This window comes from Coffea arabica, chromosome 5c, assembly GCF_036785885.1.
Source record: "Coffea arabica cultivar ET-39 chromosome 5c, Coffea Arabica ET-39 HiFi, whole genome shotgun sequence".
Taxonomy (NCBI): Eukaryota; Viridiplantae; Streptophyta; class Magnoliopsida; order Gentianales; family Rubiaceae; genus Coffea; species Coffea arabica.
Window position 1 is genome coordinate 4,334,014 of NC_092319.1, and position 27,462 is coordinate 4,361,475.

At 34.7% G+C, this 27,462-nt stretch overlaps 2 protein-coding genes across 11 annotated transcripts; one reads left to right on the plus strand and one right to left on the minus strand.

Moving 5' to 3' along the window:
- The first annotated feature begins 2,129 nt into the window (after window positions 1-2,129).
- On the plus strand, window positions 2,130-5,636 carry LOC113690128 (uncharacterized). Of its 2 annotated transcripts, XR_011814937.1 has the most exons (3): window positions 2,130-2,766; window positions 4,269-4,422; window positions 5,256-5,636. XR_011814937.1 is itself a non-coding variant. In XM_027207953.2 (2 exons), exons 1-2 carry the CDS (start codon window positions 2,344-2,346, stop codon window positions 5,304-5,306), a joined length of 474 nt encoding a protein of 157 aa, XP_027063754.2. In that variant the 5' UTR covers window positions 2,135-2,343; the 3' UTR covers window positions 5,307-5,636. The 2 variants fall into 2 exon arrangements, 1 of the variants encoding a protein (XP_027063754.2); XM_027207953.2 differs by lacking the exon at window positions 4,269-4,422 and having other exon boundaries at window positions 2,135-2,766.
- Window positions 5,637-13,208: 7,572 nt separating this feature from the next.
- LOC113689787 (uncharacterized) lies at window positions 13,209-23,105 on the minus strand. Of its 9 annotated transcripts, XR_011814939.1 has the most exons (10): window positions 22,669-23,105; window positions 18,200-18,218; window positions 15,145-15,422; window positions 14,924-15,048; window positions 14,730-14,808; window positions 14,510-14,639; window positions 14,279-14,430; window positions 14,067-14,187; window positions 13,827-13,971; window positions 13,209-13,626 (listed from the first exon to the last, which is right to left on the minus strand). XR_011814939.1 is itself a non-coding variant. In XM_072050477.1 (9 exons), the coding sequence occupies exons 5-9, from the start codon at window positions 14,752-14,754 to the stop codon at window positions 13,481-13,483; spliced, it is 567 nt and encodes a 188-aa protein (XP_071906578.1). In that variant the 5' UTR covers window positions 14,755-14,808; window positions 14,924-15,048; window positions 15,145-15,422; window positions 18,200-18,218; window positions 22,669-23,105; the 3' UTR covers window positions 13,209-13,480. The 9 variants fall into 9 exon arrangements, 6 of the variants coding, with proteins under 6 accessions (XP_071906578.1, XP_071906580.1, XP_071906575.1 ...); XR_011814938.1 differs by having other exon boundaries at window positions 14,279-14,639; XM_072050477.1 differs by lacking the exon at window positions 14,279-14,430.
- Window positions 23,106-27,462: the final 4,357 nt, after the last annotated feature.

The following is a 27,462-nucleotide window of genomic DNA, read 5'->3' on the forward strand; positions in this document are numbered from 1 at the left end:
TTTAATTGACATAGCCGGTTGCCAATCATAGGATCAACTACATAAGGTAGACGCCTTAATATAAGGCGTTGACCCACCATGGAATTGCGGGATAAGATGCACGTTATAGTTCTTTGGTTGCTCTGTAATTTATTTGTTTTTGTCCATACTTTGTTTGACCCATTGCTGTCTTTGTGTGGGCCACGGAGGTAGGTGAGTTAATTCTTTGGAGGTATTGCTTTAGCCTTAGTTGTTTTCCTATTTTCCGCTTATGCCATTAATTTTTGCCTTGATTCAAGATCATTGTTACAAGTCGTTTGGCTGCTTTGTAATTCACTTCTTCTTTGGCCCTATTTTTGATTGACCCATTGTTCTCCTCTGCCGACCACAGAGGTAGGTCAGTTTTTCTTTTTTATGCTTCTTTGAATTGAAAGATGAAAGACGGCTCCTTTCGTTTGAACTTGAAATCTTCGCCATTTGACTCTGACTTGCTTTTGTTTTTTATACTTGCAATGCTATATATATCATCCGTACCTTTTTCCTTTTTGCCTTATATTGTATTTATGTTATTGCCCTATATTTTTATGGTACATTTTTGTCCCTTTCTTTTTCCTTTTATAATTTAAAACCCATTTGTCATATCAATAAAATTAATAAATAAAGCTACATAATTTTGTATTAAATAAAAAAATTGAACAGATATATTAAACGGAGAATCCCATCTACCTTGCATCGTTTTTGCACACTCTGGGCAGAAAAGTTGATTTTTTTTTTTTTTTTTTTCAGCAACGATACATTTGTATAATCTATTCTATCTTAGTTTAGGAAGGAGGGGGAGCCTAAGAAGGCTGTGGTAGGGGACTAGTGGGTATACGGACCAAACTAGATTAAGGGAGTATTATGATACAATTCTTAGATTTTTTTCGCTGCAGGTGAGGTTTGAACCCTCACCTACAGTCCAAGGAGTACTTAAGCCCTCAGTGATGGATTTTGCTGCATAGATGTAAGGGATAATTTCATGAACCTCCCCTGAAGTTTTATGAAATATCACCTAGCTCCCTTGAGATTTTCAAAATCTCACTTAGAACCCCTTGAATTGACATTTTGGTAATATTGGAAGCCCTTCTAACCAAAAGTAATATTCAAAAGTTCATGTTTGAGGAGAGGGATTCTTTTAGTGCCTTTAATACCCTTAGACTATAAAAAAATAAAAATTTTACAAACCAAGGAAAAAAAGTACAAAATTGGAACCATCTTAAAAGTGAGGAGATAAAAATTGGTAAGATTTTATGTTACAGCTAATAGTCACTTCTACAGTAGGAAGAAATAGTAAAAGCAAATACTATTTTTTAAATCATTTCTACAAATAGAACCCTTCGTAGCATTGAAGGTAATTAAAATGTAAAATTATACAATTGAGCAAAAAAAAAAACTTAGTAATAGATAAAATTCAATTTCAATATTATATAAAAAATTTACTCAAAATAGACAGACTTTTTTTTATGGGTGTGAAATATGAAAATTTTATTAGAGAAAAAGTCAGAATTTGAAAAATTATTTGGAGTTTCAATTACTTTATTCGCTTGCGCTCTATATGAATAGGAATAAATAAATAAATAAAGTTGTGAAACACCAAAAAAGGGAAAAAAAAATAAAAAGAACCTGCAACTATTCTTCTCCAAATGCATTGAATATTTTATTGATTAAATTCTATATTTCATTGACATTTGCAATTCAATTATATATATATATATATATATATATATATATATGTATGTATATATGTATGTATGTATGTATGTATGTTTGTATAAACAATGTTAAAGAAAAGTAGGAAATTTGGAGAAAGAAAAACAAGTTCAGAAAATTTAAATATGAAGGTATTATTGACAATTCATCACCTTTGATATTAGTATATGGCCCTATTATCACTTTAAGAGTGCTAAGTGAGATTTTAAAAAGTTTAAGGGAGCTGGATGATATTTCATGAAACCTCAAGGGAGGTTTCTGAAATTATTCCTAGATGTAACCATATACTTGCTAACGGGAAACCCATGAAGTGTCTGCCAAATTGACTTTGGTCACACGAGGACGCAAACTGAAAACGGCCGCATATAATTTCGCGCTAGCACTTCACCCGCTTCCAACTTATTAAAAAGTAACTTTTCTGATGGTTTAAGACGAAAATACCCTAGCCAATTTCCTCTCAAATCCTGCTCCTCTACTTTCTTCATCATATCAGTCTAGTGCATCTAAGGAAACGCCGCCGCCCTCCGGCTAACTGACTTCCTCTGCTCTAAATCCTATTCCTCTACTTTCTTCATCACAAATCGCTACAAGTCGACCTGCATTTCTGGTTGTCGAATGGGCAAGGCTCTTTGTCTTGTTATCAACCGTTCTGGTAAGGATTTCAATTTCACAGAGTGGAGGCTGGGGTATGAGGAGAAATTGAAGCAATGGGTACGGAAGGCCGTCGACGAAAAAACAATTAAGTCAGGGGACCATTACGCCTTCAGTGCGTCAGAATTTGTCAAGCATTGGGAGCATATACAGAAGGTGGTGCGAAAGTACCCGGAGTGGACGGTTTCCCTTGAAAGTGAAGATGTGAAAGGGATCCCGCTACCAGTCTCTGAACTCAAGGACAACAGAGCCTTCGTCTTCGAAATGGGAGCAAACAATGAGTTGGTGAAATTAACTGTATCCAGAGAAGAAGCGAAGCGCAGAGGAATCAAGAAGGGATTCTTTGGGAGTGATGAGAAGATGGCAAGCCAATTAATCTCACTTGTGGTAATTGAACTTTCTCCTTTCTGGAATCCTGTCTCGTGCTTGTGTGTCGGTCAAATTATGCCGGTGCCATTTCATCTATTTGATTGATACAAACTGGGTTTGGTTTCAATTCTTTTGTGTTTGCTTAATTGCTTTTAGCTAATGATGTGCGGTGCGTATACGGTGGACTGTAGGAGTTTTGTGCATTAGTGCTTGATTCAGCTGACAATCTTTACCGGAGTGCTTTTCGTGAGACGAAAAATCTGGTACTAGAAAGAAATTTTTTTGAGGCAATTTATCGAACACTGAAAGCAGTAGTGTAACTCGCTGGTCCAAGTAGTCCACCGTCCTTTTCACACGAGTCCATGATGTGGCTCGAGTCTAACAACGCCACCCCACCCTACAACGACACCATTTGGTTGGCTGTCATTTTTCAGGAAAATCTCTTCATTTTCGTCAACATACCCTCCTCCAATTTCTTTCTTAGCCTATCTGCATTGGAACTGTACTTAGGCAATCAGTCCACTCCAAACACTATATCACTTCCCCTTAACTTCGAGGTTATGACCACATGCTGAAACTCATAATCACACATTTTCGAAAATTTAAAAGGCTGCATACTCTAGTAGAGAGTAGTTTCCCTCCATTTGCATTTGTAACAGGCAGTGGGCTGGTACTCCTCCTCACCTCCCATTTGATCTCCCTGACTACACCATCATCCACTAAGCTATGACTATTCTCATTGTCTATTAAGATGGACAACGGCTTCACTTGAATGTTCCTGTTAACTCTAGTCGTCTTATGCTTAGCAACCCCAGCTAGAGGATGAACTGAATGTTCCATCAGAGTATCCTGATCACTCCCCTCCACAGTCACAGTATCCATCACTTCCCTCTTCTCCTTCTTCTGCAATCGCAAAATCCTCCCCTCCTGACATTATGAATTTCAGGTTGGCATTCTTACAGACATACCTGAAAGTGTAGGGTTCATCACATTTGAGACAGAGAGTCCCTTCTCTCTTTTATCCTGGAAATTCGTAGGGTAATTTTTTTTCTGAAATTATTGGAAGTTTGGTTGTGTTTCTGCTCTGGTTTTCTTTGGGGCTCAGAAGAGAAACTGGTGAGTTTTGACCGGGTTCAGGCTTTTTTAGTTGACGTTTATGAGAATTAGTTGATGTTCATTTTTAAGAGGAGTGTGAAAGTCTTAGGGAAGGAACCAAGAGTTCAGTGATCTATTCAGTTTCAAACAGCTTTCTTGGTATCTCGCAAAGTGGTAGATTTTAACCAGTTTAACCATTGGTGTAATCTCTTGTTTTAAACCACTCATAAACAGAGATCCATAGTAGGATTCATGCATGGGAGTAGGAAGGAATGGAGTTTCAAACCTATCCTCTTAATCTCCAAACGTTCCATTCTCCACAATTTTTCTAAACTCCGCAATTATTTCATCTGAACTTCCTCCTCCAAATCTCATGCAAATTTGTGTAGAGAATTATGCCCATGTTTTCTCCTGCCTATTGCTAGAAACTCTCTGGTATCGAATGTCTCCTTCAAGTACATGCCAGCAATAGCAGTCTTCTCCCAAAATTACAGAAAGGTTATCCAAAAAGCTGAAAGAGAACGTGAAAGGCATGAGCCTTTTATACACTGAAAGCAGAAATGTAACAATTGAATCCAGGTATTCCACTGTTTTCTTCACACTCCCCCTGATGTGGCTCAAGTCTAACAAATGCCCCCACCCCAAAACAGCACTGTCCCGCTTAAAATTCTGTTGACTCTCTTAATCACTGTTCAAATTTTGCCTGAACCTTTCTCAGATGACATTAGACTGTTGTTACTGTTGTTAACCAATCTGCAAACAATGAAGCAAGTTATATTAACAATGTTGGAGTTTTAGCTTCATATTGCAGAGGTTTTTGATGTCCCAAAAAAAAAAAATCTGGTTTCGATCTGCAATTACACTAGAATTGTTTTTTAAGTCATGCTGTCTAGCCTTATATTGCGGACTACAGAACTGTTGTGCATTGTACTTGACTTACACTGAACTTTACTGTTGGGACTTTTTGGCACCACTTAGATATCTTATTAATAAGCTTAGAGATTTTTCCTTGTATGACATCTTTGTAGTTTTCTCCCATTTATTAAGTGAATTCTGAAAAACGTTTGACAGATTTCAATAGCATAATAGCCTCATTTAGTTTCTTATTTATCGTGTGACAAACTATGTGTCAATCTTTTTTGGAGGCATTGCTCAATTGATTTCTTGATTTTAGTGCAACTGCTGATCTATTTTCAGGATATGTTTCGGTCAATATAGGGTGTGAACAGAATTGTGGTTAAGTTTCCCCTTTATTTGCTCATCTTACCATCTACATCATGACAGCTTTTGATGCACAGAATGCGGAACTTATAACTTTCCTAGTTTGTTGTCTGCTATTGTATTTTGCCTTTTTGGGTCTGTATTTAACTAATTAACTTTCTCATTAGTTATTTTCTTATCAATTGGACTAGAATGAGCGGAAGACTGCTTCTAGCTGTGTGCACCGGGATGAAAACATGTGAAGAACTTGGCAAGGCTATTAGGAGTCACCACCAAGTTGGATTTGCTTATCTACCTTGCAAGTGGTCTGGTAAGTTCAGACTGATAAAAATCAATATCGCCAAGGCTGTAGTGCATATGAACCCTGTCATTTGGTGATTAAGGATTTGTTTTTGGTATCCATGTAAAAATCTTCTGACCAGCTAGTTAGGGCCAGATGTTTGATTGATGAAGATTTTTCATTGATGTGCTAATTGTGTTGCTGTTCATATTCTCTCTAGTTTAGAGCTTCAACTCGTACCCATCTTGTACATGCATTGCAGTGCCTTAAGCAATTTATCATTTTATCCATAGACCGGGCTACAAATTCAGTAAGGTATGCTTTTGAAAATTGGGAAAGCCCTCAGGAAGCAGGAGCCAACTCAACCTATGGTGTCCCACTGACCATAGTTTTGTTTCTTTCGGTCTATTTGACTGCCAAAAAATCAGAACCTGTTAATCCCTTCAGTCTCTTTGAAGACTGACAGAATCCTTGCAAGCAAAGTCGAAAGACATTTTTAAAGCTTATTGACCTTTTCCACAAGAATGGCACCTAGATGCGTTGTGAAGGGAAGCAGCAGAAACCTGTTGATAGTTTCTTTTTGCACGAGACATGTTGTGGCGCTGAACATTCATTTTCTTGTTTTTGAGGCCTTTAACTCAGGACATTATATATAATCTAGGTTACCTGATATTGGAGGGGGAAAAGAATGCTTTGAGTGATATGCAGTTTGATCTCTGAACTGCCTTGCCACCATGGTTCCTCAGGTGGGAATCTGTGGCCTCATGTACAAGATTTTTAATAAGTTGGTGTACCTCTTCGAGTGGTGCCCCTGCTGTAGCTAACACCATTTTTTACCCTTATTTCTCATGTTAGGTTCTATCGAAATTCCTGGCAAGTCTGCAACATTTTGTATCATGGAAGATGGCAAGTCTTTTTACTTGCGTAACATGTGTATGTTACAACTTGTGGGTGTCAAAATGGGCAATTTGGGCATGTTTAGAGGGCTTCGAGTTGGGTGCTAGCGTAATTGAGTTAACTCGTTTGTTTTCTGAAGACGTCAACCCAGTCATTCAGTGTCTAAATATATGCAGCCTAAAGTAGCTGCAGGAAATCCAGCTATTCATTTATGACCCTTATTTTTTAGTTTTTCCGTGTTTTCCACAGAATTTCACACATTTGCGCACACACTGCCACTCTTTTCTGGTGTCCATAGTACTTTATTTCGTATTATTTTATTTTATTTTATTTTATTTTTGGTTGCATTTTCTATCAATTGGAGCAAGGTACAATTTTGGATTTTCGTTTTTGCCCTTTTTCAACATGGCAAAAACTTGCATAGACTTGGTCTACGGTCCCACATATAAACCGAGTGATCCCACATTCAGACTTTCTACTCCCCCCTCAGTCCCAAATTTGCTTCCTAGCCTCCATCTGAACATGCATTCTATCAGCATCACATATTATCTGCATCCCTTCATTACTTCCTCTCTCTTTCCTTCCCAAAAGTTTTTTGCCTTCTACGGTACCTACTCCTGAGATCTTTCTCCACCGAAACCAACGCCACTCTCTTTTTTTGGGGGTTTTCTGCCTCTTTCATTTCCTGAGATGCTTTAGTGTTTTTTTTTCTTCTTTTTTTTTTTTACGAAAAACCAAAAATAAAGCCAAAATAACAAACCAATCCAAGCAGAAATTACCGAAAAAGAAAACAGAGGACTTGGGGCGGGGATTTTTTGAAATTTTACAAGGCTGAGATGGAGTTTGCCAAGAAAGCAAAAGTAAACCTGACCTGAAAAATTGTTGCTAAAAGATTTGTACTTGTATGTATGTCAAAAGAGGAATTTACAAAAACTGAGAGAGAGAGAGAGAGAGAGAGACGGAAGTGCAGAGCGTTGAAGTCAAACAAGGTGATAGATAAGAAGATATAGAAGGTATTGAGATGAGAAGAGTTACTTTATGCTCAACTTGTGGAAAAGAATTTGAGGCTATATGCAGTGCACTTTGCTCCGAGTGGTAAAGTTTATGACGAGGGAGAATGATTAAAATGGGTCCTCGCATTGAAAAAAAAAAATCCATTTTCTGATACCTGTACGAGAAAGAGACGACAGTTACAATATGTGCGAGTTAAAACTGAATTCAGTCAAAACTATCCCATGCTTTTAAGGGAATACTTTCTTTCCAAAAAAAAAAAAGCTATCCCACCACCACTTTTGAGAGGACGGGAAATGGGAGGTGGGCATTTTTGAGAAAAATTTGCCATGCATTTTCTGGTTCGAGACTTGGTTAGAAATAGGTTGCATGACTAAATACCTGTACGAGAAAGAGATGACAATAGCAGTAAGTGGGAGATAAGAAGTAGAATGTGAAAGATCACGACTTTACTCCGAACCTGTAAAGCCTATGAGAACGACTGCAATGTTTCATCTTGTAAGAGAGCACAGCCAAGCAAAATTGCTCTCCATGATTGCTTTTGCCAAACCAAACCCCAACTAGCAGATTGCAAGTAATTGAACTATAAGTGGTGTCAAATGTAACAATATCACCAAAAACTGAAAATGCACGGACGGAGTCTCCATAAGCCAAGCGTTTTCTGCTTTTCAATCTTCCTCAGTAGTATAGTAGTAGACAAACCCATCATCCTTCTGTGCTATGGCTTTACAAGCTTCAAGAAGCTCTTGGAGATCATTCTCCCTCTTCTCATCTCAGACAGCTTTTTTTTCCCCCTAACATGATAATTTCTGTTCTATTCTTACTCATACTCTATAAGAAAGGGAAAGAATAGACCCAAAGGGATTAAATCACCGTTGGATCAAATGGATACCATGTGCACCCTCTGTGAAAATTTTTAGGAAGTTTGAATAAGAAAATGCAAGTCGAGAGATTTGAATCCTGGATTTACACTCATGTAGACACCAAATTTTTTCCAAAAAATTTGTTAATTTTTATCATGTCTTTATTTATATCATTGTTTAAATAATCATTTTATTTTATTTTTGTAGGGAAAAAGAAAAGAAAAAAAATGGGATTTTCAAAATTAGAAAAAAGAATATAATAGTAGAAATTCCCTTTGTCTTTAACCCAACAAAATTTCCCCCAAACCCAAAAAAAAATTCCCCCCAAAACCCATGTCAAAAACCTCCCAGAAGCCTAAGGCAAACCCAATATAAATCTGGAAAAAGAAAGAAAGAAAAAGACCCATCAGCCCATTCCTATGTTTTTCTCAAAAAAAAAAGAAAAATGCTGCAATTGCAGCAACGAAGATAGTACAAGAATTTGGTTTTTGAGACAACAAAAAATTCGTTTTTGCTTCTTATCTCTTTCCCTTCAAGTTTAGCAAGCACTTGGACACCTAATCATAAAAAATCTAGCAAGAGAGAGCGGTCAAAAATCATCAAAATTGCTCAAAACATGCCACATGAACTCATTTCTTCTTCCTTTTTTTATCCCAACCATTCATTTTAGGTTTGAGGTTTTTTGGTCTCATTTAAATAGCAAAGAACGTAAATCAGCAGGAAAAGAGAAACAAAAAGCAAAAAAAAAAAAAAGGAAGAACATTTTATGCAGAAAAATCTGAGAAAAAAGCTGGGAAATCAGCTCTGTTCCGGAGTGATATTCTCTTTTGTTTTAGATCCTTTTGGAGTAATTATTTTTTCTACGCCTTCTAGAGATATAGAGAAAGAACTTTTATGTTGAAACTTTTCCCAGATAATCAGTATAGACCCCTCAAATTGCAGCCCAAACTTCGCTCCTCGAAACTTTTTTCTGCAAAAATTGAGCCAAGGCTGACTGAACAGCCCTGTTCATCTGCATCTGCTGAATTCATCCGACCTCTGTTTGGCCAAATATTTGTTGCTGAACCATCTATGCTTGTAGGAGAGAAAATTATGTGCTGAACATTTCCTGAAACAACATCTCCAAGCCTCTCAAATTGGAGCTTGAAATTATGGCATCATCAGTACTTGGACCACTGCAGCAAGAGCTTGCTTGATTCGATTTCCACATTTGGGAGCATTTTTTTTTTTTTTAGTTTCTCCATATTGGTTCGAGTTTGCAAACATCTTTAAGTAATTATAACCCTTTCTCTCAATTGATTTAAAGTTTTCCATGAGATTTTAAGCCATTACATTAGCTTTTATAAGTTTTGTGTCTTAGATCTCATTTTTCTCATAATTTATAGTATTTGATGGTTCGGTTTGATGTTTAAATCAATTCATGAAATCATGGGAAGCATGCATATGAAAAGATTCGGTCTCAAAAGTTAAAAAAAAAAAGGACTTCCGGCGAGATTCCGGTAACTTTGACGGAAATATTTTCAATTTCCAGCGGGTTGATTCACCAAAAACTTCATACCCTTTGGAAAATTCTTTATATTTTTCCTTCTTTTTTTGCTCCAATTATTTTTGTTTTGTCCTATTATGTTTGATCCATTAAGATGTAAAATTGGGTTTGTTTTTGGGTTTGAAAACCGGGTCAAAGACTTTATTTTTGGCTGGGTTTGCATATGAGTTATGATGCTTCGGCCTAACCTTTTTTTGTTGGATTTGGTTTTAAAAATGATGGGCTGATCCATTTTTCTGGCTTGGGCCGAAGAGATTTCTGGTCCTAAAAATAAAACAAAAATGGCCCAATAATGTTTTCTTAAGAAATCAAAAGCGAAATTTTATAATCAGTCCCCTGATCTTTTGAGTAATCTCGTTATGGCCATAAAATTTTGAATTCTTTCAATTACGTCCTTAATTTAATTGCATTTGGTGTCTAGGCTTTATTTTTCTTTGATTTTGACCTCTAATCTTCGTAAAAATATAATATAACCCAAAAACTTTTCAATATTTGCAATTGAGTCTCTAATGGTTTTGATTTCTTAAGTATAATTGTTTGCCTTCTTTAATTATTAGCCATGCTTCATTTGAATGCATTTAATTAGTAAAGGGTGTTTATATTTATTCATATTTCTTTGAAGTAAATAAAGTGGATTTGCTATGTGTTTATATTTTTCTTTTAAATTATTAATTAAATTGGTATCTTGACTATTTTGTTAATTTTGGAGTATAAATAGGGCAAATTCAACCTCATTTAACCACTATTTCAAGAAAGGTACCTTCTATTATTATTTTAGTTCTTTTATGTTCTCCTATGTGTTTCTTTTGTGTGATTGCATGTTTTGAATGTTTTTTTTATTTACTCATTTTATCCATTTTAAGTTTCCATTCATTTTATTTAATTTTGATGATTATTTGGGAGGCATTAAAATGTTAATTGTAATAGATAAGTACCCAAGAAATGTGTGTAGTTAAACCATGTAATAGATAGATTTTATTTTTGTCAAAAATATAATTAGTTAGATAAATGTAACAGATATGTTTATTATTTTCACAATTCCCCTTTTAGATTATAGTTAGGACTTCCAATGTAATAGTTAGATCTTATTTGCTAGCATACTTATGTGTTTATGTATTTTTTCGCTTTCCTAGGACTTTATATTTAGATGTTATGTCTATGTGCTATGTGCTTTATGTGTTAATTCCTTTAGTCTCTTTAAAGACTGACAGAATCCTTGCAAGCAAAGTCGAAAGACATTGTTAAAGCTTAATGACCTTTTCCACAAGAATGGCACCTAGATGCGTTGTGAAGGGAAGCAGCAGAAACCTGTTGATAGTTTCTTTCTGCACGAGATGTGTTGCTGAACATGTATTTTCTGTTTTTGAGGCCTTTAACTTAGGACACTAGATAGAATCTAGGTTACTTGATATTGGAGGGAGAAAAGAAAAGTCATATGCAGTTTTATCTCTGAATTCACTTTTAAGGGAATAAATGGGAGAAAGCTGAAATTACCAAAAAAAAATGGGAGGTGGTTAAGAGAATACTAAGTACGGTCACATGCTGGTTAAAACTGAATTCAGTCAAAACTATCCCATGCTTTTAAGGGAATACTTTCTTCCCAAAAAAAAAAAAAAAAAGCTATCCCACCACCACTTTTGAGAGGACGGGAAATGGGAGGTGGGACATTTTTTAGAAAAATTTGCCATGCATTTTCTGGTTCGAGACTTGGTTAGAAATAGGTTGCATGACTAAATACGTGTACGAGAAAGAGATGACAGTAGCAGTAAGTGGGAGGTAAGAAGTAGAATGTAAAAGATCAAGGCTTCACTATGAACCTGTAAGACCCAAGAGAACGACTGTGTTGTTTCATCTCGTAAGAGAGCACAGTCGAGCAAAATTGCTCTCCCATGATTGCTTATGCCAAACCAAGCCCTAAGTGGTAGATTGTAAGTAATTGAACTTTAAGTGGTGTCAAATGTAACAACATCACCAAAAGCTGAAAATGCACGGACGGAGTCTCCATAAGCCCGTGCATGTTTTCTACTCAGCAGTGTTGTTGTAGACTAATCCATCATCCTTGTGTGCCATGGCTTTACAACCCTCAAGATGCTCTTGGAGATCATTCTCCCTCTTCTCGTATGAGACAACCATTCCCCGCCCCCCAAAAAAACACAATCATTTCTATTTTACTCTTATTTTTTCTTCCCAACGTGATAATTTCTATTCCACCCTTACGTCTACTCCGATTTTACACTAAAGGAAAAGGGCAAACCCAAAGGGGTTAATAAAGACTTTGAGGGGAGGGGATTGAACCGTTACCGGATCAAACGGGTGCATAGTGCATCCTCTAGCGAAAGAGATTTGATCCCTCGACCTATAACTAAAGGAGGATCGAAGTCCTTTCTTAGTAGGGATGTTCATCAGCTGTTAATCGGGAATTCAAAAAAAAAAAATTCAGAGATTTGATAACCGATTTGTCAAGATAAATATCCGATTACCGTTCAAACTTTAGTTTGGTAAATTAGATTTTGGTTGGAGAATTGGTAGTTTGGTAACATCCGAAATTCGAAATGTCGATGGTAAGCTAAAATATTTCAATTTTCTATAAAAAAAATATTATTTCACCAAAACAATATTGTATATTTTTTCAGCTTTTAAATAATAATAATAATAAAAACACCAGCACATGATCAGCCATCAACTCATCATGACATTAAGTAAACAAAAAATAACAAATCAATGTTGCATCTTGTCATTTCCCCTGTCCAAACTCCAACCAATTCTGTAATGCTGTAAACCAATACTAAAATGTCAAATAGTTAGTACATAGAGTAGTTAAATAGTCAATGGTTAAACTAGTCAATAAATTTGTTAGTAGTAATATGTAGACATCAATTACTGGTTAAGTAATTATTAGTTACTATTTACTAATTAGTACTTGGTAATATGTATGGACATAACTAATATATATGTGTATATATTCTAAAATTTAATAATCCAAATTTGGTAAGTTTCACCACTAAATAATGAAACATTTGATAAAAAGTTCTTTCATGTCATGATTTTGAACTTATAAAGGATTCTCACCGAATGCACTCACTCTCAAAAAACAACACAAGCCTTAAGACATAGGCTCTTGGTACCACATTGTTGGTTTTTTAGAGTATAAACTAAAAAATAACACCTTAGTATTGCAAAAAAATAACTTGTAAAAGACTTGTATGAAACTGGAAATGAATTTATGTTATTTATTTATCAACTCACTATTTATAATAATTACATGAAACAAACTATGATAATTTCTAACTAATAATTATCCTAAAAAATCTCAACAAAACTACTTGATAACATAATGTTCTACTGGCACATCTTAGCTAAAATATTTTGTTAACAAACCAATATAATCTTTGGTTAGCAAATATTATAACAAGACTTATTCTTCTATTAACTAAATTATTATAATATTAAACACAATCTACAAAAATTTGTAGGAAAAATTGGCATATCTCAACAATTTGAAAAAGCAATAGATACCTACAGAACAGCGAAAAGAAATCAGCTGCACTAGGATAATACTTTGCTGCCATAGCATGAATAATCCACTTAGGTAGAAATAGTGTAAGATACTTTTCGAAGAGCAATACATTGTAAAACAAAAACATGTTCATCCAATGGTTTGGCATCACCGGCATTTAATAGATACATAACCAAAAGCATAAGGCTAGTAGAGGTAGTAGACGTGGTAATGTTGTCTAAATCACAAAAACTTCATAGTTAGATCTGAACATTCAGACAATAGCTATTTTAATCCAGTACTAGATTATTATGAAAATATGTTCAACATAATGCTAATTTTGTCTTCTTGGTAGTGCTAATCTGAGCAGTTTCGAAACCGGCTAGTGGGCTGGTTACTCCGAGATTGTCTGTTTCATCGAAATTGCTTGCCATATTGATGCAGATGCTTGTCGAAGGGCTCTTATTCTCTAGTAAACAAAGATGTTTGAGGGAAATAGGTTAGTCATTTAATTTGGATCTTAGACTGAGTATATCGTAAAACACTGTTAGTAAGTGGTCCAATATTGTCAATATTTGTGAGAATATTATCCTGTGTTTCAAGGGGAGTAGCTTGCATTGGAGAGTCCAGTAAGAAAGAACCAGGAGTTTCGAGCGAGTTCTGATGTACCTTCACCCTGATTTTCTTCATAAAAATGCACAACAGTGTAGCGTTGCTGGAGATATCCATAGCGGCTCTGAGCTGGCTGTATCTGGACCGCAAACAGTTTAGTTTTCAGAGCTTCGTGGACATGTTCCAATGGAAGCTCAACATTCTAGTAAAGGGACACAACAACACATATATTGTTAACCGCATTAGAAATTTGAAAAAGAAATTGAATGAGCAAATTGCCTGTGAAAGGAAGATTACTCTAATAAAGTACTGCATGGCATCCAGAGCAGAGTAAGTCAAAAGCTTCTCAGCTAATTCACCAAATAAAGTAGCTGTTACATTTCCAGTGTTATCAGCAAGATTAACATCAAAACGGCATCTGTGAAAGAATCCCAAAATCTCAGTAACTAATATGATATTAGAAAAATAATCTAGACAGACATAGATTGACAAAAAGTATGGCGATAGACCTTGGTACAGCTTCCTGGTATTCAGAACATTTGTTACATAAGTATGGATGTCCATGAGAAGCATCAGTTGCTTTGTAGCATTTCTTACATGCCATATACCAGTAACGCTAGAAAATGTTTTGGAATGATATGAAAGCCTTGACCCAAGCAAACTAACACCGAATGCACCCAAAAGTTCAGTCAAATGATAACAATGGCATCTATTTTTCGTGCAAGCTTCTCTATTATTACCTTCTGAGTTGGTTGCAAATAAAAAATGAGAGTAAACTTCTGAGGAGATTGTAGAAAGAGATTTGGGTTGTATCGAGTATAAGATTTTTCTTTAATGATCTGAGCAAAAAGCACTGCATTCTGTCCAGCCCTGATGTCATTTTTTATTATGAGAGATATAAGCACATAAAAGTATTTTAGTGTGAATTGAATGTGTACAAGAATTAACATTTGCTGGTACCAGATCTTAAGTTGCCTAGCTTCATGAGCAGGAGGATCGACCAGAATAGTTGAATCCAGCCTAGTAGACAGGGTAACCCCTTGCAAAAAGTAGTAAAAAGTAATAATGTTAGTTGCTTGTAACAATATACAGACACACAATTGTAAGGTAACTCAGTATTGCAAGTGGTATAGCAATTTAATTGGTATAATTACCGTTGAAAAACTTAACCTTCAGCCTTCTGCAAATGATAACCGGGAAGTTGTTTATGGTTTCTGCTATCTGTTGGCCTTCAATGTCTATAAACTTATTGAACATTGATAGTTGGAGAGGTATATGTCTGCATTTGTTTACTTAGAAAATCTAATGAGTAAGTTACAGCCAAGAGGAGATATAGTAACAAGAGTGGTATAAGTTGAGAAAAATGTTTACTAACTCTTCATTGATGATGACAAAATCCTGCACTTTGCCAGGTCCAAATTCATTTGTGAAAGTATTTATTGGTAACACAGAGATAACAACTGCCAGGATGTCTAACATGTAAAACTAAGTAGCAATGATTAATAGATAATCGAGCGAGAATAGATTACAATAACATATATGAGTCGTAATTTTCACTAACCAACAGCTTGCTCTTTCAGCTCCATGAATTGGGCTAATTCTTTAAACATGGTGTAGGATAACTTTGAAGATGTTATATCAACATCAATATACCTACATTGCAGGAAGAAAATAATTAGGCTACATTGTATTCCAAGTCATAGTAAGAAAATAATCAGGTTTACCATATTTGTGTACCAAGGCCATTGCATCAATATACCTACATCGCATATCTTTAGGTCCACCAATGACAGAGGCTAGCAAGACTATTTCTAGGCCGACTTTGTTTCCATCTATCTCACCTATTGAAAGGCTATCTATTACTCTCTGCAATATTTCTATCCTGACCTCATTCTGCCTCCTCCGACAATCATCTAGTCTACATGTTTCAATTTTTATGCAAATATCTAAGGCAAATTGTTGTAAGAGCCTGCCTGTATGGAGTAACATAGATCTATCATCATCTCTCATCAGAAATTCACAATAATATTCTCTAGTAGTGACATTATTTTCATCTGTTTTCCCAGCGGCAGCAACTGCAATTTATACATTTAAACAACCTGAGAATACTCTAGAGAAGAATAAAAATAATAAGCAAGTTGAAATGGAGTTGTTTAAAACAAAGCAAAAGGGCTTGCCTCTTCGTTTAGAATTACTCATATCCAGAATACTACTTGATGAGGTGGGATCAAGTTGGTTATTCTCATCACAAGATTCAGATGTCTTCCATTTACTTGAGCATTTTCTTTTGATGTTACGATTCCATCCTGTTTCACCATGATGGAACTGGGGAAGACCTTAATAGTGGTGTATGCGATGACTCGTATTAGAATGGCTGTACGCCTGGATATGAGCACCTTGTTTGAGAGTTCTATCCTCATTTTCACTCCAGATGGCTGCTACTTGTGAGGATGTAGGAAGATTATAGACACGTTGGTCTAAACTGGGATCAAAATTGAGGACAATGTTATGATCTTTAGATCAGAGATATTTTGAGATCTTCAAAGAACTTAGTATAAGGATTGTTGGAAACGATGCACATCAGTAGCTTAAGTGTGCTTTCACAAAACATCTCTGAAATGTTCAGCCTCTTTGACAGCTCATTTTCTGTATAAAAAATGTATAGCTAAACTCCAGAAGCCTTACCATCTGATGCCATTAAGCTATTGAGGAAATGGTAGACCTGCCCCTGAACACGGAAGGCATAGACACCATTGGTGTTCTTAGTAAGTTCTGAGTCATACTTCGTTCCAACCAAAGTGAGAACTAAATTGTTGTTATAAGATCTAATGTTTATATGGAATTCAACACTCTCCTTGTCAGTTCCAGTAAGCAAATGACATAAATCGTAAGGTATTGCAACAAAGGAAGAGGAACTTCTCCTCCAGAGCAGCAAAATTTGCTAGTTCTAGATGGAACCTTTTGGCAGTCAGGAGCATCAGGCAAAATCATAGATTTTCTGGGCAATTAATACAATGCAGATGATCTTGATTGGCTATCATTATTTGTCTTTGCTGTGAGATAAGTATATAGGGCATAAATATTTTGAGAGGAATAAATAACATTAGCACCATAGCATGGTTGAGAGTAACCAAATAACCAGTAGGAAAGAAACTTAAATAGCAACCTAACCTACGGGGCTGCTTGTTTACTATTGTGGGTTGGGGAGGCCTAGTTGCTAGTTGTTGATAAAGAGGATGTTTGGCAGAGAAAGACAATGAGCAGAATTGAAGAAAACAGAAACAGTAAAGTTACCGAAATCTTTATCAAAGAAACGAAGAATGAACCATTGGATAGAAGGGAATCTTTATCAAAGAAAGAAGGATAAAAGATCAAAGATAAACAGATAGCTGTAATAGCTCCAGGATTTCTGATAATATGCATGGCGCAGAGGATTTCAAGAGACATAGGAATGGTGAACAACCAGAGGTTAAAAAGGAAAAGAACCGTGTAACCTCCAAAATCAGAACCTTCAGAAGTCCCTACATTTGCAGAGGCATTTTCTTGATTCAGAGGTGAGGAGGTATGTCTTGCACACTTCGAGGAATCCAAATTAGTGAATACATTCTCAAACAGTTTGGTCAACCGCTCATCATCTGAACCACCTAATTACGAGGAGCAGTTGGGGTAGATCCAGGGTTCACCTCGCTGTAGCTAAAAGTAGGGCCAAAGATTCAGTATTGACATCATCATTACTGAGCCCAGAATTCGGGCGAGTCGAAGCTGGACAATTTCTACATGACCTAAGCCTGCCTTAGTAATATAAGTTTTTTGTTCTCTTTTGACTGTTTGCTTCAGTTGAAGCAGCAGTAGAAGTATTCCTTTTTTCTGCATAAGCCTCTCATTGAACTGTGCAATAACTTTTCTCATGAGATGACATTTCTGCATAGCACTTACCCTGGTGAGCATTTCTACCGTCTAACTTAAAGGGATATTTCAAGGTAATGAAAAGATTGAGAAGCTATATTTTTTGGATAAAAAAGACCAGTGATACAGCTAATAGCAAAAAAATACATTCCCACAAGTATGCAAATCAGCAATCATACAACAAAGGCTAAGCTCTATTTTATTTCAGTAGAAATAAGAAAAGCAGCTGAAAAGAATTAGAGATTCATAACTTAAAACAAATGAACAAGTAATCTATCTGCAACACCATCAGGCATGATTTAATCTAATCCAAACAAACAAAATCTAACTAAGTAAATCTTAAGCACCTGTAGCATATGCTTGGATTAACAGCCATGATATTTATAAGGGACATGAAAGGTCATGATCAAAGAGTACAGTGATAAAGGGAAATGAAGGTGGCAAAATGAACACAAGAAGCACACAAATGAAAGCTTACCAATCATTAATAGATGCATAAGATACAAGAGATAACACATACATACCTTGGAGAGGATCTGTAGCCTTAATAAGAGTTACCTGACACAAGTTGACAGAGATGTGGATCAGTCCGGAGTAACAACTGTAATAGCAAAATTTATATAGCCAAATGACATATTACAAGATTAAACCATGCTGGAACAGTCAGTCCATAACAACCAGATTACATTCATTCAACTGTTATTTTCTTTCAGACGGTACTTTCTTGCAAGCAGAAGCATGTGGAAAAACAAAAATGTAAGCAAACACTGTAAGCTAACTCTATAATAGCTATATTTTTTGAAAGGAAGGCAAGAATAGGACAAGTATACACTCACATGCTATACAACTATAGAAAGATTGTTCAGCTCTAAATGGCAAACAAATTACAAAAAAGAAGAGCCAAAGAATATGGAGCTATACTGAGGAATTCCCCTTTGAAAGCTCAAATTATGAGGGTAAAGTAAGGATCTCTGACAAATGTTTGAAGCAAGCATACAGAAGGCATGATAACGATAATAACAAACTAAATGCAGAGTAAGAGAAAATGAAAAACAATGGATATGATAATAACAAATGAGGGAGCAGAGCCAGAAAACAATACTGAATGAATCTAAAGAAAGAAAAAAGAAAGCATACCAGGAATTAAAAATGCAGGGAAAAGCCACGAACAAAGATTACCAGTAGCAAGGAAGTTGTTGATTAACATACCAAAAAAAAAAAGCTAAGTTATTACTAATAAAAGGCAAGAGCAATGAATGAAACAGCAGAGCTGTGGAATTGAAAGCAAGCAGAACAAGAAGATGGAAAAGGGGAACAATGAAAATGTAACACATTTAAAATGAAAGGAAAGAACAAAGAGCTGATTACTTCTTCCATCCAAAACAACTTTTCCACTACAGAGCTCTCCATCATCAATCAAACAATATAGCAGTCAGAAAGAAGAGTGAGTCCTCAGAGCCCGGGCATGGACTCGACAGTTATTATATAACCCACTTAAAAGAGAGTGATAAGAATACAAGAGGACTAGAAAGGGATGCACGTCACAGGGTAATTATCTTTGCCAGACGTTTGTTAGTGCAGAATTTAAGGATGTCTGAAGGACAAACGATTATTCCATTCTTTTGTCCAGTGAAATGGAGGCAGGCTTGAAGTGGGGAAATTAATTAGACAAAATTGTTTAAAATGTCTCGTACATTTTGCTATGAATTCTTTGGTCATTCAATTTTAAAATGTTAATTTTACGTCCCTTACAAATTTAAGTTAACAAAATTTAATTCCATCTAAATTTTCGACTACTTTTTAATCTAAAATTACCACATAACCCATATGTAACCATTTTTTATGTACAAAGATGTCAAATCTCACCTTCTTAGTAGCAAAAAATAATATGAATTGGGTCAAATCCCACTTTTTTAGAAGAAAAAGTGAATATGATTTGGGATATATCCTACTCTTTTAGGGACAAAAATGAATACAGATCAAGTTATTTATTTAATTACAAATAAGATATAACATTTTTACATTTTAGAAAATGATATGTATAGGTTACATGATTATCAATGACTATTAATAAATTTAGAATTAAAATTATGAATTTGATTGAAAAATAACACCAAACTTTAGAACAACATTTATAAAGTAGGGTTAAAAGCAAAAAAACTCCATGTGGTATATCTAATATATAGAAAAGCCCCCTATAGTTTCAAAACATAATATCTCATGCTTTGAACTAAATTGTAAACTAACAGAATTCGTTAAATTTAACGGAATTCAGTAAACTTAACGATAAATTTAACGGAATCCGATAAACTTACCGAATCCGGTAAGTTTAACGGCCGAAACCATAATTTTCGTTAAGTTTAACGAATTCTGTTAATTTACAATTTAGTTCAAAACATGAGGTGTCATTTTTTATATTTCGAAATTATAAAGGATTTTTTTGTGTATTAGATATATCACGGGTGACTTTTTTATTTTAAGTATATTAATAGTTTAAAATATTTCAAGTATATTAATAATTTTTAACAACCTGGAGGTCAAACATAATATTGAAAAAGCTTTGACCCCACATTAAAACTTCCGCATTTCTCCCTCAACTTCCTGACGCATACCACAGAGCACTACTGCCAGCGTTTCATTTCTTCTTTCTCCAACCATTCTGCAGCTCCTTTCTTCTTCTTTGTTTTTTTTTAATTTTATTTTCATTCTTATTTTGTTAGTTATTTATTCTCAAACTCACAAAATATCAAGCTTTTATCTGTTTTCTTTAAAATTTTCTCTTCTTCATCTCTCTTTTTTGCATTTTTTTGGGGTCTTTTCTCCTTTTGAATACATCCTAGATCTTGTTTAAGAAAAGGCTAAAGCATTGATTTTTGATGGCTGAATTGAAATGGAAGAGTGAAAATGAATTTGCAAAGGAGGGGGGAGCTCAAACGGACTCAGAGTTAGAGGTAAGAAAGGAAAAAAATTCAACAAAAAGGAAATTAAGAAAATCCAATTTTTACCGGTTCTTCTGATTTTTTATCAAACCAAGTTTTTGACAAATTTGACCGAGTCTCTACCAACCCGAATTTTTAAAATAACTCGAACCGAACACTTGATCGATTCTTGATTCCACCAATCGGATTGGTTGATCCGGTCCAAGTTTAAAATCATGGGTTAGACCTACACTATGAGGACGCGTGGTGCATGGAAGGAGTCGGAAAACAGTAAAAACGAGGAGCAAGCTCTTCTTGTCCCACTATGACAGATTACTATATTATTTTTTCGTCCCATTTTATTAATCTTAATTTTTATTTTTCTTTGTCCTAAATTATTTGGTATCATCTAAAAAAAATGAAAAGAGACCAATCTTTCCTTTTTATCCTTCCTTCAATTTTCAAGCATTAAAGTCATGTATTTAGCATTAAATACTTTAACAAACTATTATAACATTTAAAAATTCAAAAGCAACAAACAAATTTTGAATTTAAATTAAGGAATAATTATGAAAAGAGTTATTCGTTATTTGGTCAAAGATTAAGTTCCGTACATTATGAATTAAATTGACCTTGACAAGTAAAATGGGATAGAGGAGTACCGTATTAGTTTAGTCCCACATTTGATAAAGGCATCAAACACGGACCAATAGACGGAACATTTCATATAACAAAACTTAATTTCTAATCTACATACGATTAGTATAACACATTGATTAAGGAAATTACACAAAAGAAACGAAGACACACTAAAGGAAATGTAACTCCAATTACAAGATATTTAAACTATAAGATGAATCAAGCAACTCAATATTCTAATCGAATTTGGACGTATAAGAGTTCATTTGATTTGGTTTACTAACTAATCAAACTAAATATGAACAGTATTTTTGTTTTCAGTATAATTTCAAATTTGGCTAGATTAGCACAAAACTTGCAGTTTGTATGCAAAAAATTTAAAGTGCTCAAACTAGATTATGCTCCTTCATTTGTACAGCCTATTCTAATGATTGATTTTCAAATATCATAATAAAGTTTTTATTTTTTTAAAAAAAACTCGCTTGAGTTTGGCTCAATAAATAAACGAGTCAAACTTCGTCAAACTCAATCAATGTGCTGTCAATCATAGACTCTCCCCTAAACTCTATCATTGTGGTTTAAAGGATTAACCACCCCAAAACTTATAATTTACCATGATTTTTTCACCAACAAATGTTTGATGATTCGCCTCTTAAACTAAAATTCTAATTCCGTCTATGCATCTAGAGTGATTGAAGAGGCTCGCTTAAAAGAGCAAATGCTCTTTATGGAAAGTAACATGCTAGTACAATGAAAAAAAAACACTAGTATAATGGCTTATAGCTTAACCATTTTTTTTTTTACATTTGGATAATGTATTCTTTCTTTTTTTTTTTTGTCTCTCACCTTGATATCAATACTACTAATTACTGCTCTCTATAGTTAAAAATAAATACAAAACTAAATGGATAACAGAGAGAAGCCAAATCTCTCTATCCTAAGCCTACAAAAGAAGATTCTAAAGCAAAAAATTTGAATCATCATAGGTGGGAAAGTACATATATATATATACATACATATATATATATATATTACCAATGTAGATAGATATGGTTACCAATGCATACAAATAAATTAGCCAAAAAAAAGTCTGACCATAACAGTTTTGAAAAGCAAGATGTTTATATGAGCAATAAATATAGTAAGGTAAATATAGTAAGGTAAAGTAGTACTAATAAGTCAAGAAATCACTTATATAGAGTAGTACTAATAAGTGAAGTTTAGCGGTAAAGCGGCTCTTGGACTGGTTAAGGTTATGGGTTTGAATCTTTTCCTAGATTTGAATCCTCCTATCTAATCTGAGTAACGTCGTGGGGGTTGCAGCGTATCGCCCGGTCTGATGTGTCGGCTCAAGTTCTAAGTGGCTAAAGTCAGGATATGTTCCGGATCACAAAAAAAAAAAAAATAAGTGAAGAAATGCAATCCATCAGTCTTACCGAATAAGGGAGAGTTAACTGAGCAAGAAGAGGAGGATGAAGATTCTCCATTGCCTCCTCGGAGCAAATTTCTGGCTTTTTCCAGCAACAGAGAAGTATCAGTATCTGGAAGAGAAGGCGGGAGGTTTGGCCTGATGGGTTCAGCTTCAGATACTCTCCTCATTTCTCCTCTTCCTCCTCGCTGAATTCCTTGAAATCACAGACTTCTTGATTCTAGTTTTCTACTCCCCTCCCTCCTGTCCCGGATTCGCGCAAAAAAGCTCAAGAATTTGGGGATCTTCCTGTAGCTTCCTTACTTTGCTTTTGTAAAAATAAAAGCAAAGTCACTATTTGCTTGTTGTGTGATTGGATTTTGAATCAAGACTTAGCACTTTTGCGGTTTTTTTCTTTTTTTGAAGGACACTTTCGCGGTTCATTCTCAATTCGAGCACTCAGTAGCTAGTTTGGGAGTTTATGATAGAAAAGAAAAGGGATAATTTCACATACCTCACTTGAGGTTTAGCCTAATTGCAAGGACCTCCCCTCAAGTTCTGATAATTACACTTACCTCCCTTCATCATGTAAAATGATAATAATACCCTTCATTCAAATGGGTTATAAGGGGGTTTGTTCTATCGTACAATAGCCTCAATGCCATTATCTTTTTTTTGGCAAACCACTACCATGAAGACCAACATCTATTTCAACTTTTTCAATTTTTCTTCTTCCCCATATAATGCATGATTCTATCCAAAATCCTTAAATTCTATGTCTCCGCATAGCATTTTTCAAAGGTCTTATCTCCTTTCTCTTAGATTATCACCACCATCACCAACAACAATACCAAAACCATTACCGACTCCATCTCCGAATCACCATATAACTAAGTAATTAGTTCCCAAATTACAACCTTTTTTTCCTTTCTTTGGCCGAACCAAACCTCCTCCCAACACCTGCTCAAGAGTTTCCACTTTTCCATCTTAATTTCTTTTTTGCTGATAAAGGAACAAATTTCAATTTGCGGCATCTGTGGAAAATTGGTCTTAGTCATAAATCAATACTATAATTTGGGTTTGATTCGAGCATTTTTTTGGCTCTTTTATTCCAGATTGTTCATCTATTGGTCTACGTGTTTTGCTTCGATGAAGGTTGGGTGTAGATAGTTTAGGTATGTTTGTATGCTTTTGTTTGGGTTCATTGTTTCAAAGGTATAGTATTTGTGCTTGTTTATTTGGATTGATTTCTTTGAGGAAGCAAATCACTAGAGAGGGCTTTGGTAGAGTATCAAGTATTTAGTTTTTTGGGAATTTAAAGTTGTTAAAGAGAGGAAGACATAAGCCAATAGCGAGGGATAGTTTTCTTTGGTTTTGTTTAGCAAGGGAAGAAATTAATGGTGAAAAAAAATGTAAATTAAATCACAAGGAGGTAATTTAGGATAATCAAAGGGAAAAATTTCTGATGTTCTATTATTGGGTCTATTTTGTAACCTAAAAGGTTAAAATTGGGGAGGTAAGTCTAATTATTAAAACTTGAGAGCAGGTCCTTCCACCAGCCCATCCATCCAAATGATATGATTTTCATTATTTTTTTCCCCTCAAAAACCCCTAAACAACTAAAAACATGTCTTTTTTTGTCACTTTCTTTTCTCTATCTCCCTCTTTTTTAAAAAAAAAATAAAAATCACAGCTTCCAAACTAGTTATAAGTGTTGCATAGAAATCAACATCAAATTGATTAAATAAAAAAATTAGTAAAAAGAAAAGGCTAAGGACATTGGCTGGCCAATTTCTCAACTAATTGGGATAAAAAGATTAGGGATTTATTTTTTCCTAGTGTAATATTTTACATGATTTGGATGCACAATGCATAACATCTATTCGCATTTACATTCTTTTTTATTTTAATTTAAAATGTTGTAAGCATTTAAAACTCATTATGTAGCATGTAAGAAACATTAGGCAGGCAAAAGGGGTCCACGAAAGAGATGAGAAACTCGAATTGTCATTCTTCTATTAATTTCAAAGAACCAATGGAGGATTTCCAGTGCTCAGTGCCCTCACTGGCCACCAAAAAATCTTACAAACCTTTTGGAAAAATTTGTAATTTTTATTATTCGTCGCTGCCCCACTGTTACCAGACAAAGAGAATCTTAATGATTGACTGCTCTTTGGTCTTGGAGGAGAATCTTACTGGCGAGAGCTGAAGTTCAGCCCAACATTAAGCATCTGATCTGTGATGGTGAGGATAGTAGCAGCTTTTGGTACGATAACTGGCATCCCATTGGACCTCTTGTTCAACATTTCTCTGAGAATCTATAGAATAGCTTTGGAGTTGGGAAGTCTGCAAAAGCTGCTAGCTGCATACAGGGTGATGCTTGGAAAATGGCCTGAAGGGAGAATGCTAATACAGAAGACACCTGCCTCAATTCTTCCAAATCTGGGCAGCAAGGATGATGTATACTGGACTGCACATGCCTCTGGTTCGCTCACTGTTAAATCAGCCATGGCAGTGACTAGAAGTCTAGAACCAAGGGGGACAATGTAGCTGTAGATGAATACTTTTAACAAAGAAAAACTGGGGCCTGGCTATGGAGCTTGGGCTAGCTCAGGCCCATTTGAATTGTTATTTTTAAGAGTTTTTCTAAAAAAATTGTACTGTAGTGATTTGATATATATGAGGTAAAAAAATAATTAAAAAACATGTTCACAAAAAATATAAAAATTTTTCTGTGGAAAATTACAATCCAAACACGTATGTGCTTCTCAACAGATGTGTATTCTGACAAACTAATGTTGAGGTGTAAATATATATATATATATATATATATATGGAGAATTGACGAGTTTTATATAACAAAATAAGAATTTACATTCTAACCGTCAATTTTCACCTCTTATCTTCTTCTACAATTCTAAGAAGATCAGGTATAAATATTTGTGTAATAGTAATAGTGCTACCTGTGAACGTGGTTGGAATAAGTGCATTCGATTGTATATACTTTTGTTGCTGATCAATAAAGATTCAATGTTGCTTAAAAAAAAGGATATCAAATAAGAGAAGATAACTAGTAAATGATTTTTGGTTTCCTCTTTTACTAAACTAAAGTTAAATTAGAGTAAATCATAACTATTAAAGAAATAAAAAGAATAGAAAGTTAAAGCAGCTAAATAGCAACGCTCATGCACGTAATTTAATAGTGTAATTTTCTCAATAGTATATTCATTACCTTTGAGTATCAATTATGTTGTATATATCTAATTTGAAGATATTAATTATATATCTAGTATATTGTAATATACTCATACTACATACCTAGAACTTTATGATAAGTGTTTTATTTTAGTTTATAAGGCAATTCAGCGGTTTTGTATGTTATCTCAAACTTATTAAGTTTTTTTTTTAGTGTAAGCGGGAGATTTCGAGCAAATTTACTAAATTAATGACTAGATATGTCAATATCTGGGAAAATCTAAACCTTTCATATATTTGTCTGCAAACTTTGTTCTTATTATTGTTTTGCTTCTATTCTTATAAAAATTGATTTTTTTAAACTAAAACCGATGCAAATTTTGAACTTTTAAGTTGTAAAATTGAAATTATGTGACCCTTAAGATTAGCCCGTTTACTTTCTGGTAGAACAAGTTGAAGTTCCAATTACATGTCTTATAACAGCAAAAGACCAAAAACCCATCCCTAGCAACAGTTAATGACATTAAAAGTATATGATTTCTTTTGTTTGTCCTCGTGTATGAGTTCATTCACTGGCTGTTTGTGTTTCAAAGTGTTTTAACTTAGTGTTTCAAAGGTAGGTTCCATAGCTTTCTCCATAACTTGACCTCTTCTCAGGCATGGCTGGTCTCTTCACCCCCCGGCACATTAACCCATTGACAATTAAACGTAACTTTCCTTAGTGCAAATGTATAACAAATCTACCACTTTGCCCACATATTATAAGGGACCAAATTAAGCACTATTTCTAACTGTATTCTCTCTTTTGTAATCTTACGATTGATGGTTGTCCCAAATTATTATTGAAGGTCACCAATGCAGTCAATTTCAAGACGGTCATGGTCCTATCATGTTGCTTTTCACAATTAAAGAAAAAGAATGATGGCCTTTAAACAGAAAAGACACAAAGAAAATGAAATGATTATTCTAATAAGTGTCCTGAACACTAGTTAGTAATAATACGCAAGTTCCCATTTCGAATGCATAGACGCAAGTTTATATTTTTTATTCAAAGAAAATCTGAACCCCATCAAGTGGTGAAAATAAAGAGGAGGACTTGAGAATCAAATTAGAAATCTCATCATTATTTGATTAATATTTTTATAAGCTAAGTTAGATTCGATGAACCATTGAAATTCGCCACAGTGATTAGAAGAGAATTTTTAGAATTCTTTTAACTACCAAGTCCAAAATTTGAATTCCTGGTCTTGGGTATTGGAAGGGCGAGTGTAATGAATTGGGAAAAAACAAACAAACAAACAAACAAGGGTTGGGTTCTATGGAAGTTTGACTAGAACACATCTCACATACGTTGACCAATTGCTTCTAGACATTTTCTGAATTTAACTTTACATTTTAAAAAACAAACCATTTGAACTCTCCCGCAATCATTACCCGGTAAACACTAGTTAGCCAAAACCAACAAAGAAAAACCAAACATATTCATCTATCCTTTGATAAGATTCGAGATGGAGTAGTTCAGAGAATTGATGCTGCCATTATAGATGGGGAAAGAAAAACAAATTAAGTAAAAATCAAGCAAAACCTGGCAAAAATGGTTTGATTAACGTAAAAATTGTGTGACTTT

What these genes read in the sequence shown, in the direction of transcription:
- LOC113690128 (XM_027207953.2), top strand. Translation starts at nt 2,344, where the DNA reads ATGGGCAAGGCTCTTTGTCTTGTTATCAACCGTTCTGGTAAGGATTTC. An exon ending in GCCAATTAATCTCACTTGTG is followed by an intron (nt 2,767 to 5,255) that starts GTAATTGAACTT and finishes CAATTGGACTAG; the next exon opens with AATGAGCGGAAGACTGCTTC.
- LOC113689787 (XM_072050477.1), bottom strand. Translation starts at nt 14,754, where the DNA reads ATGAAGCTAGGCAACTTAAGATCTG. An exon ending in GCTAGGCAACTTAAGATCTG is followed by an intron (nt 14,640 to 14,729) that starts GTACCAGCAAAT and finishes AAATGACATCAG; the next exon opens with GGCTGGACAGAATGCAGTGC. An exon ending in TGAAGAAAATCAGGGTGAAG is followed by an intron (nt 13,627 to 13,826) that starts GTACATCAGAAC and finishes TTTGTTTACTAG; the next exon opens with AGAATAAGAGCCCTTCGACA.